General features: G+C 38.3%; 1 protein-coding gene across 3 annotated transcripts in view; it reads left to right on the top strand.

Moving 5' to 3' along the window:
- RNGTT (RNA guanylyltransferase and 5'-phosphatase) overlaps window positions 1-12,228 on the top strand; it is a 181,056-nt gene that overhangs the window by 137,748 nt on the left and 31,080 nt on the right. For all 3 annotated transcript variants that reach the window (XM_075145462.1, XM_075145461.1, XM_075145460.1), the window contains one exon: window positions 9,755-9,821. In XM_075145462.1, coding sequence (XP_075001563.1) covers window positions 9,755-9,821 — 67 coding nt within the window. The remainder of the gene's footprint in view (window positions 1-9,754; window positions 9,822-12,228) is intronic.

Here is a 12,228-nt window from a genome sequence, read left to right as displayed (position 1 = left end):
AATTATAGTCCAAAAGGACATGCAAAATTGCTTGCAGTAAAAAATGATGTCTTGGAGGCATATTGCAAAAAGGAAAAAAAAAAAACCCTGCTTTACTGTACATTTGTTAATTAATAACTTAATAATTTACGTTACATAAATCTTCTCAGAAATAGATGAAAGAAGAGACAGAGCAGGTCATCCTGATACCGGTTAAATCAGTAGTTATCAGCCAGGGACTGGAAGTAACTAATTTTTTGTCCTATGCAGTTAGGACAAATTGATCATAATTGCTCTTTCACTTGTGCCCTACATAATAAAAATTCATCATTCAGGACAGTAAATGAAAAGAAAAGATGCTCTCTTTCTGTAATAATAATACAGCAATTTTTGTGAAGAATTCAATTATTTTTTCCCACAGTTTATAGGGAAGATACATTTTTGGAAGTTGCTCATCACCCAGGCCTCAGCCTCTTAGATGATCTTAGAGGTCTTTTCCAACCTTAATGATTCTATGATTCTATGATTCTCTTTGACTTTTTAGAGAGTATGTCACAAAATACGTTAATAATTTCAAGTAAAGTCTAAAAAGCTGGCACTGGAAAAGAAGAGAGTAGGAATACCAATAGCATATGAAGAGCTTGCAAAATGGTTATATTGGACCAAAAATTTTGTAGAAGCAGCTCCGTAAGATGATGATGCTTCCTGGTTCTCTTCCTCAGCCCTTGGGCAGGCAAGCAAGTGGGTCTGGCTGCATGGGACTTCTTGGGGTGTTTGTGAACTCGAATGTGACCGTACCCCAAGTGCCTGGGAAGAAGGGAGCCTGGCTACTGCCCCGTGTGTTTTTAGTAGCTTCAGCAGGTTTATAGTGCCGTAGAGATCATGGCAGCTCAGGAGAAACTGGAACAGTAGTTCTCAACCTGGGAGCTGTTGTGTGAAGCAAATGCCGTGTGTGGAGCAGAGGCATCTCAGAAGGTTTTTTTGTTCCTCATCTGTTTGCTGGCTGCCCTCTGTTTCTTAGCATTGTCTAAGCTGCCATCATCCCAGTGCATTCCCACTCCCCTCCTGGCAGCTCCAAGACATGTGTGCTTCCCCTCTCTAAATTTGGGAATCAGGATAAATTGTGCTAAAGTTTGGAGAAAGAAGAAGGGGAAAGAGGGGCAATGTATCGGAGGGAGATGGTCATCTTAAAAAGCCTGTACAAAATAAAACCAAGGGGCAGCTGAGTGTTAAAGTCAGAAGTAAAGGAAAGAAAGAGGAGTGGGGAAAGGGGTTACTGGAGGAGATGTGGCACTTCTGAAGTGAGGCAGGGCACCCTGATAGCAGGGCAGTGATTTCCCTTATAGAGAAAGGAGCTTTATGGGTAAGGATACTAATTTTTTTTGAGCAGAGTAATACACCAGAAAGACAGGGCAGCTTTACTGCAAATTCCTTCTAGATTACAGGTGCAATAACCGGTATTACAGTATTGGTAGTTGGTATTAAAAGGTAATAGTCCTTTCTTTTGTCACACCCAGGGAAGTACTTCAGCTGCATTTCTTAATACTTCAGAATGCAGAATACTTCATTCTGTGTTTAGTACTCCCTAAAGAATTTCTGTAAAAGAAATTTCATTTAAAAGTTCATATAATGAATACGCTGAGGGACTTAATTTTGTAATGACCAGAGGAGCTAAATCTTGCACCATCTGTGCAGGTTTCAGAAAGAAGAGTGAAGCATTCAGTAGAGTTCATGAAGTCCCTGACAGTGTTCCTGCCTTATTTTGGGTGGTAGGTTTGTTCGTAGCAGATGAGTGTTCATGTGTTCTGCTGGTGGCACTTGTGTCTGGGTAGATGGCAGCTGGGTGCGTATCACTCCCAATTCCAGACAAACAATTTGTTGTTCGTTACGGGCTTCACTTCGGGATTGCGATCTGCATAGTTCCCCAGGAACCCATACCTAAATGGTTTGTAGATTGTAATTCAATAATTCTGTGGTTGTACATGATTAATTAATAAAATATTTATTTTTAATAAATCATTAAAGTGGCGTGGGAAAACAGGAAGAAAAAGAAATCAGCTGGAGTGGTCTGCCATGCATATGGTTAAGAGTGCTTTTTCATTATGCCTTTCCATGGAGGATCTTTAATAAGAAAGTGGGAATTTTCATCTCTGATCCATGTAGACAAGTGAATTTTATATTCTTTACTGTTTTATTTTAAAGATAAATTGTTAGTCTTCTAGATATTTTTATTATGCACCTGCATGTTCAATCCCTGTTTCTTTCGCACACCAAGGCAGCATTAATGAGCTCCAGTTTAATTATGTGTTTTGTGATGAAGTATTTATCAGTATTTGAATTCTCCCTCGATCAGCATAATTCAATCACCCCTTGTTCTTTTGTTATGAGAAATGAAATATGGATCACTTGATCAATCTGTGGTTTAACCTGCATTGTCAAAAGGATACTGGTATCAACTGATTTACTCAGGATACCTTATGCTGTGCTTCAGAGTGGTTTACAGTATTTTCTCTGAAAAGCTTTTGCATCCATAATTCATCATATTTTTGATATACGGTAGAGTCACCTCTATGGGATACAGAAGTACCTTTTCTGTATTGCAGAGGAATTCTCTCTAAATTTGGCCAACCTGCAGAGTGGCCTGTTTTCTTTTACTTGGAAGTGTTAGCTGCCAAAGTCTGGGACTGCCATGAGGTCCTGCCACCACTGGTGCACCATGCAGGGCACTGGGAAAACCAGAAAACTGTTGGAGCAGCTGTGCTGACAAATGAAGGGCAGAATGGGGGAGATTATAGCCAGATGAGACCACCCCATCCCAGCTTTCCTGCCAATTCTTTGTCATGGTTTTTCAGCAGTAACAACCTGGGTTAAAATTGCTGAATATTTCAATTTCCAACTCTGCTCTGATGATTTAGAACAGTTGTGCGGGACAGAAGTTTGTTTTTATTTTTTTATTTAAAAAATAGAAAGACCAAGGACAAAGGAGTGGCAAAACTGCATGTGGAAAAGAAGTTCAATGAGCTTCAAAGTCAAGCCTTTGAATGTTAGGAAATTCATACACAGAGGAGCACATATCTTTCACCGCAGAGGAGAGTAATACTAAAGTTGTAAGGGTGATTGTAAGTATGGCATCAGCTTCCTTTCAAAGTGATGAACTTTGTAATCTAGCTAAAGTTGCTAGCCTTTGCTTCATAACTTGCTTCATCAGCAGACTTCCTCTGTTCATGACTTTTTCAGATTACTAATAAATAAAGTCTGTTACATAAATTGAATAGTCACTTGACCTTTGCCAAGATGAAAACTGACCATTTATTCTACCTGTCCAGTCTCTTAATCAGGGTTTGATCCACAACAATAAGTAGCCTCTTCCATATGAAGTACTTACTGCCTAGTTTTATTTTTTTTAAAATAAATTACTGTGGAAGACTGTAACAGAAGCCTGTTGGCAGTCTGAATCGATTATGTCAGTGTGGTGCCTCTCCTGTCCCCCACTACTTTTTAAGCACTGTCTCATTAAAATGATCAAAAGAGAGGCAGATGCAGCCACAGTGTGAATGCAGGGGATGTGCAACCTCCTAAGTGGCACTGCCATGCATGGCCAAGGTTAGGCATGCTGAACAATGCTGTGCTAAAGGGTAGGACTCTGAGAAGCTTGCAGAAATTAACCCTATTTGGGTGTTAAAAGACTGACATGTTTTTTTTAAAATAGCAATTCAGACCCTCCATATTAAGAAACGTCAGAAATCTTGGGTATGTTGCATCAGGGTATGATGATTTATTTCACCTTAATTATCAATATATCCCCAGAGCTTTTCTTTTAGTACCTCTATTTCTGCAGGCATTTCATTTTGGTAACTGCAAAAAAAAGTGTTCCTGACTAGGTGCCTTTATTTTTTCAGTGGATACAAACAAATCCACTAGCTTTGCAGCAGTCTCCCTGTCTTCTTTAGTTGCTCCTTGTATTTCCACATGATCAAGTGAATCTATTGAATTTTTTTTACCAGTTTTGTACTTGGATATACTTGAGATTTTTTTGCCATTATCTCATTTATTTCCTCTATATCTTATTTGCTGTTAGAAATCTGTTTTTCTTCAGCAGCTTCTGAGACACTTAAAATGTCTTTGTTTTGACTTTAAAATATTTGTAATTATACTACTTATTTTATTGAAGTCTCCTGATATAAAGCTTCGCGTTGTGGTGTCAATTCTTCACTTAATTCTGGGTGTTGAATTTGCTAGTATTGTGGCCTCTGTTATATTTTAAAAGATGGCCAAGGTGAAAGGACCCTATGGGGTTCTAGACTAGAACATGGATTTACAGTGTTCCAGTGAGTCCGCTGCAGGGCTGCGTGAGTGCACTTGCTTTGTGATATGTGGCTAAATCTGGGCAGAGTTGCAGCACAGCCTGTGTCAGGCAAGTCTTTCAGCAAATTGGGAATAGTTCTGAACTCCTGTCCTATATTTCAGTGAGATGAAAGGGGTGATATTCAGAAAGAAAAATTGACGTTTACTATCAGAAATAGATTCTAATAGTGAAATCTCTCAGACTACGTAATAATCTCCCAAAGGAAAAGGCAAGCAGCCTCATTTTTCAGATAATTTATGGCCAGCCTGGCCAAATTGCTCATTATACTACAGGGAGTAATCTTCTATTGGTGGAGGAATGGGTATGATTATTTAATGGGTATTTTTTGTTTCTACTTACTTTTCCTTTCTACTTTTTATGGATAAGTTATATGTAAATGTAGTCAAAATGCTTCTTTATGTGATTTGCCTGTAAGGCAAAGCCTGGACAAACATTAAAATATTATCAGCACTAGACATAAATGCAGCAAACAAAAGGAAGTGCTTTTGGAAACACCTGATGTTGCGGTTTTATGTATAAAGTGCAAGAATGTTTCTTGAAAAATCTCCCTGTCTCTAGGAAAGCATTCGTGTACAAACACCCCTCCAAAGAAAACCAACAGCCAAACACTTGTTCAAAAATAATGCAAATTAAACCCTTCTAACTCAAAGTAAAGCTTGATATTGGTCAATTTATTCTTTTTGACTGTGATCTAGAATCACTTGCAGACTATTACCTCAAATATGAGGTCACTTTGTTTTGCAGTTTCGAGCTCTCTAAATGTAATTTTTATTGGGTTTGGTATATAACAGTGGTGACGTTATTCAGTGGAAGTATGTCTTTCAGGGATCAGTTACTTCCTAGATTCCTATTATCAATAGGCAATGACAGACAGTGATTTACTGTAGGGAGTGAGGTAGTTCAGTGAAGCCTTTCAAGTATTATGGATAGGAGCTTTTCTAAGAAGGGCAATTAGCATATAACATTGATAATTTTGCCTGAGTTGCATGTGTTTCAGAAAGCAGCATGCTTATTAATACGACTAATAACACACACTGTTGGAGTACTATGGCGGGAAGGCTGAGGGTATTAAATTCAAGTCTGTAGTTTGTGCTATCCACTGCATTTTTCCCCGTGAATATTACTTAGAATACAGTTTTATGTTAATTGCCATCACCATTAACTTGGCTTGGGATATTCTGCAAATTCAGAATTCACTGAATGAAAAGGTTTTGCTTACATTTCTGTAGGTTTTTTATTGCAGAGATGAATTTAGCATTGTAAAATTGTTTACAGTCTCTTTTTCTAACACTTGATTGTATCCCTTCCCAACCTTTTTCCTCTCTTGAGATCAAACCCAGGTTTTTTTGCATCTTTACTATGTTACCAGCTATGCATAGTATCTCTTCCAGTTCCCTCATAGCGCTTTTCAATTTGTGCCCTGAGGAAGAATGTCCTAAATCAGATATACAGTCTGTTTGCCTATTCTTTACCATGGTGATTATACTAGAACAGCTCATATTTGTCCATGAAAAAAGTTTTCTTGCATGACTGATGAGTAAAAAATTTTGTTAGAATATTTTCATAGCCTGAAAAAGTGGTTTGATAAATGCACTGTAGAAAGCAGGAGAGAGCTCTTCTGTCTTGCCTGTGAAGTCCCTGCTTTGCCATTGTCAGTATTCTTCATGCAAGGTTCACTATTGCTTCTGTGAACTGTCAAGTTCTTTGGCTCTTTATACCTTTAGAACAAAATGAAATGGATGTTGTTTGCAGACCATATATGCATGTCAGTTTAAATTCGCAAGATTATCTGTGCACTGGTGTTAGCCTTTTCCAGAATTTGTATTGGATCCTTTTATATACTTTTATATTTCATAATACTTAGCATAATATTTTCACTATGTTACTCTTACATTAGTCTGCGAAATAAGTTAATGAAATAATTAATGATCTTAAAAAAACCTGAATGTAGGAAGTTAATTCTTTTGACCCTAACATCAATTTTTATAATTTTCTATTTATGCTTTTCTGATTTTCTTCTTGCTTTTTCTTTCAATATCATATTCCTAGAAAATACATAATTAGAGTTGAAAAGCAACGGGGAACGATTATCATAAGCAAGTAGCAAAATATAATTGTAATGTCACTGTAATAGATTCCAAGTTATGGTTGAAAACACTACTTGAGAAACTGCTTCCATGTTAGGATATTGCAGCACAGTGCGCAGTTTTCCCTCACAGTTTAAGGGAACACAGGATAAATACGGAATATTTATTATATTCTTAAGAGGACATCAGCGGCATTGTGTGAATGTGGTGTCCTTTCTGCTGTGTCATGATGCTTTATTTGTGCCCATGTCATCATGTGCAATGATGACATACTGGGATAATTTCTTTGCATAATGGATACAAAATTTATAAGATTATGTATAGAAGTTACGTTTATCTTCAAAGCTATATGTGAAAAACATTCAAATAGTGTTTGAAAATACAGTTGTTGAACTTATAAAGGTATGTTCTCAGGGCTGCTGTTCATCTGTATTTGTAACTTATAACAGTAATTTCTGCCTAAAATGTGCGAATGCATCCAGAGCGATTTTTAGAGACAGTTAAAAGCACATATAGAGCGTAACAGTGGAATTCTTTCTATATGCTTATCACACAAAAGGTATAATTTAAAATGAAATGTAAAAACATTCAGACTATAACCATAATATTAATCCCTATTATATTGTTATTTTAAATATGGGTGTTTAGAATGTAAGTGTGGTCACAGAGATTTTCCTGAAATTTTATCTGACTGTCCAATTTATAGTTTACACAGGTTGTATTCCATTTTTAGGATTAATCAGCCACTGAATGCGTATGCTGAGGTGTTCTTAGCAATAAAGATAGGGATGTGCACAAGGATCAGTAGCGTCACTGAGTATCAGGATTGTTTTTTCTTTCCATTTCACTTCACGTCTATTCCACTCTTGAGAGACGTCTTCTCAGCATTTAAATCTTTTCACCAGCAATGTTTGTGAAGACTGCAAATGTCTTTCCGCAGCATATGAAGGATGAAGTTGTTAGATGAGATCCCAGCCCCATTGTAGCTACTTGTTGCTGCTTCTGACTGTGAAGTGGAAGAAGTCCATGCATCTTAATCCATTGTCTCATCAGTGGAATTGGTATTCCTGTTTAATCGTATCTGCTAGGGCGAAATCTCTTCCAGGCAGACACCAAGGGTGTTTCAGGTATCAGTCCACCGTTCAGATCAACCAGAAAAACCCCTGTCTGATCTGGAAAGAGTTCTTTCAGGTAGGAGAACAGACCACAGCAGGAGCTGCCCCTCGTCCTTTGCTGAAAGCAGTCATTCGATCTACACCGTCATTAGAAGTACAGACAGACACACACAGCCAAATCAAGCTGAGTTTTGGAAGTTTCTGCAGTCTTGCATGCACTCAAATACTTTTCTGGTTATGCAATATAACAAGTTTTATTACACCTAGCAAAGCTTTGGTGGCAGGCTGTAGCACTTCTCGAGCTCTTAAAAACAAACACAAACTCATCTAGAATCAGGCTTTTTGGTGGTTGCAAGAAATAGGCAACAGTCAAGAATAAAACCAGAAATACAGAATCTAGTGATTTGATTTATGTGGAGTAATGAACTATTCTTCAACCATGATGTATGTCAAGTTAAATTTTAGGATTGCCTAATACAAATACTGCAAGATACTATTTGGTAAATTGTCATCAGTTCTGGGATTTTGGTGAGCGTTCTTGTGGGAATTTAAGGAAGAAGTTCCATGTTCTGTTTCATAGGGATAGTGAATAACTGAAGCATTGCTGTAGGCAGCTCTGCATGCCTACCGCTGCCTGTTTCATGGCAGCTTTCATCCTGAAAAACCAGACAAGTTAAGCCCATATGCCTGTTCATTGGCCATCATTTTCCTTCTGCACATTCCACCTTTCCAATGCCAATTACCTTACCTCTTTTCAGCCCTTCTACTGCACACATTGCATTTTTCACTCCATACTCCCTGCTTTCTAAGCCCGTCTGACCTCTGTGCTGTTGGCTAGAGCTGCAAGTGTCAGTCTGTGTTCCTGCACGATATGCCACCGGTCTTGCAACAGAGCAAGCGCAGGAGCTGCTGCCTCGCACAGGAGCAAGTTACTGCGTTCAGCTAATCTGCAGTAACTTGCTCCTGTGAGAGGTAGCGGCTCCTGGCTCCACCCTGCTCCTTTATTTCTCTGCATGCTCCTTTCTGGAAACCTCCTTCCATAGTCTGCACGGCAGCACTAGGATCCAGATAGCCCAGAGGGAAACTTCCAGTTGGTTTGTGTGTGACAGGTCAGAAGTTATGTTTTCAGCTCCGCAGTTTACAGGACCGTGTTTGATAGTCGGAGCAGACTTCATTGCTAATGGGAATGGGATATAAAATTGAAGGAGAATACAAAATAGCAAACACTTTTTGAAAACTTGGGGCTGCTGAAGAGTATGATGGGTTTTGAATGTCCCTTTTAGTCAAAACAGAAACTCTTTCAATGGTCTGTCATCGAAGAGTTCTCCTTATGGGATGTCTGTACTTTAGTGCAACGCTTTTGGAGCCTCTGAAGTGGAGGGCATGACCACTGTGCTTAGCAAAGAGGAACATCGTGGTTGTCCGGTTTGAATAGCACAGTGCTCTCCTGACCTTTTCACTGGCCAGTGATGGTCTTGTCTGCTTGTGGATAGCAGTGGCACCCTGATGCTCCTCCGGGATTTGGAGTTTATGTAGTAATAACACTGACTTGCCTGGTATCTGCAGAAATCAAACTAACTCTTTTCCGGAAGTACCAACAGCCGTTTGAGTCAACTTATCCCACTGTCCCTCTGGATCTTGGTGGTATACATGACGACTTTATAAAGAGTTGAAGAGAACAGCAGGCACAAACTACATCTGGGGCTCTTTTTATTTAGGAAGCCATTAGACAATATTGCAGAGATTCTCTATTATTTCTCTACTTGTAGTGATGTCGTTTTTGTATTACTGTGCATACTTTTATTTGTCCTAATCTGTTTTAACTCAGGCTTACTGCTCTGAATGTGTGTTTACTAGTCTTTTCTCTTGCTATCCCTTTGTCTCTAATGGTTTCTAATAAATAGGCACATACCGGCCGTTCTTCCATGTTACTGAGTGACATCCATCACAAAGAAGCCTGTGAAATTATTTTGTTGAATGGCTGCTTGCACCATAAACACAAATTACTGGTGTGCATCCATCTTTAATGCGTGTCTTTCCTTTTTTGTGATAGTTCAAATAGAATTGTGTAATCAGCTTTGCAAAGGTAGCTTTTGCTATCATAATGAAGCTTCTTACCCTGCTAGGGTTCACTAAGAACTATCGGAGATGCAAAAAAACTTACGGATGTAAAGTGATATCTTAAAAGATTTTTTTCATTTTTTTAGGCTACTCACCCAGAATGTTGGTCTTCTTTATGTTGGAAACTTTGACAGACCTTTTGCACAAATTAAGGTACGATTAATAAGCTGGGGGGGGGAGGTGGCTATTTAAATTATTTAACTTCTATATGATTTAAGTCTTGATTTAGAGAATTTCAAGTTATCAATACAGATTCAGGAAAAATAATGGGAAATAGTGCTACTTTGGTGATGTTTACTATATTCTGGGTTTGCTTCTAGTTACATCTGTGTACTTAACTTGTCAAAGAAGTTTAGTTTTTCCTATCATCTTTTGATTAATTCTGACTTTGGTTTAATTACCAGAAGGAAAATGTTCTCTCTCTCTTTTTTTCTTTTTTTCTTTTTTTTTTTTTTTTTTTAGGTTACCTTGTCAGTACCATTTTATAACAAAGCCACTTTTGGAACTCTGTAATTCTTTAAGTGATCCATGACAGGGAAGACACTGCAGTAAAAAGTACAGATTGTTTTCCCAGTATTATTAGATTTATTTATGAAAGACTCATACAATTGCTGGAAAATCATTTGTCTTTTATGACTTACTGTTTCTTTTCTTTCAGTTGAACTATAATAGTTTCACATTTCTAATTGCCAGTTGCTAATTAGTTATTGTCATGTCACTTGCAAACAAAAATGTTTTACAAGAATATGTGGACTGATTTTGATGAGTTTCGTTGGGATTTTTCGTAGGACAAAGAGAGGGAAGCATTAGCATGTCAGTCAATACACTGGCATGTGGAAACGTGGTATCTGTTTTAGAATGCTGAAATGTTCCCATATCCCAGATGATACCTGTAATTACTATATATTCTGCACTCTCGGCAGCGTTATTCCCTCCATCGTGAGCACACGCTTGTGCCTCTCAGAATTTTAAAAGCCTTGGTTTTGTTTTACGTCAAAATGAAACTTAATTTCTAAAAATCAGATGTGTTCCTTTGCCATCCCTAATTATATTACTAAAGAACGGTATTCCTAACCATATGTAGCTAATACTTCCTTTTTCTAACTTAAACCTTAATACTGTTTTTAAATTACTTTAAAAGAACAGATGCATGCTTTTCATCTTCCCTGTTCCTTTTCTTCCATCTCCCCAGTTCCTACATGTATATTATTCAGTTTGGCTCAAAATCAAACAATTTAGAGGTTTCTTGCATGAAACCTTGTGTTGCAAGAAGTTTCATCACAAACAATCTTGTGTATTTTTGGTGCTAACCCTTCAGAATAGTGCTTGTTTAAATGCTTTGTAAAAGTTCCCTCTCACTGTTCTCCCCTTCCAAACGAGGCCCCATTCCCACCCTCGCCTGCCCTATCCATTTCTAATAACAGGCAGCAAAATGGGGAGATTTTCCCCATGGCTGGGAAGAGTTTGTAAGTTCACTGGGTGGATTTGAGGGAGAAGCAGCATCTACTGCACTCGTTTTCAGCTGTTTGCAGTCAGCAGTGGTACTCCTCCCATCACTTGCAGCAGGGGAGAGGCCCTTCTGCTGACAGGACAGCTGCAAAGCAGATGCTGTGCGGGATCAACCTGCAGGGTATCGTATCACTAGCAAATGCTTAGGGAAAGAGTGCAAAAACAGGATCAATACAAAGTACACTGCCAGGTTCCTGCGATTTGCATGCAGGGCCTTCTCTGCTGGAAGTTTTATGTGCATCCTGGTGCTTAATAGACTCAGTTGGACCTTCTCCCTGAATGTGCCTAAGGGGTTTTCTCCTAAGTTTTCAACATACAAAGCCATACTATCACTATGAGTTAAGGTATTATTTTGTTTCTTGTAAACCTGTTGCCTAATAATTCATTTTGGTTCAACATAGGCCCTATGTCAGCAGAAATGGTGAGCAGTCATTCTCTATTCCTGACTTTACCTTCTCTTCAACGTTAGCCCAATCTTGCATCTTCCCAGCTACAAAGACTTAATCTATTTAATGCCTCCCTGTATCCAACCATTCAGTATCTCCATACAACACCATTTTTGTTCTTCGAACCCTTCTGTATTTCTACTGTTGCCTTTTTTAAGGTAGGGAATGGCACAATATTCAAGATATGGGCACAATAACGTTTTCTGTTCTGTTTGCTGTTCTTGCCTTCTATATGGTACAATGCTTGATAAATATCTGACATATATTTAATTTGAGTAGGTTAATATTAGACTTTCTGGTAATACATTGCTGGTATAGTCTCATCCTAAATGTTGTGTTTGCCACAGAATAGGTAAGTGGGTATTCAAAATAACTGTCAGTTACTACCTAGGAAAAACAAAGCTTATTATCCACCAAGTTACTGTAGATTGCATGGACATGTTTGAATAAGCTAATTCCACAAGCTGTACTCTGTAAAATGTAACTTTTATTTTTAGAGCTACAGGCATATATATGGGCATATATTTGCACACCGTTGCTTTGCTTTGTTTCTGATGCTAAAGGTAATCCTGAAGTGGTAAGCTAATTTGTCTCAGGGTCATCTC

This window comes from Calonectris borealis, chromosome 3 (genome assembly GCF_964195595.1).
Source record: "Calonectris borealis chromosome 3, bCalBor7.hap1.2, whole genome shotgun sequence".
In the NCBI taxonomy this organism is placed as follows: Eukaryota; Metazoa; Chordata; class Aves; order Procellariiformes; family Procellariidae; genus Calonectris; species Calonectris borealis.
Note: the sequence above shows the minus strand (reverse complement) of the source record. Positions and strands in the feature narration are given on the sequence as shown.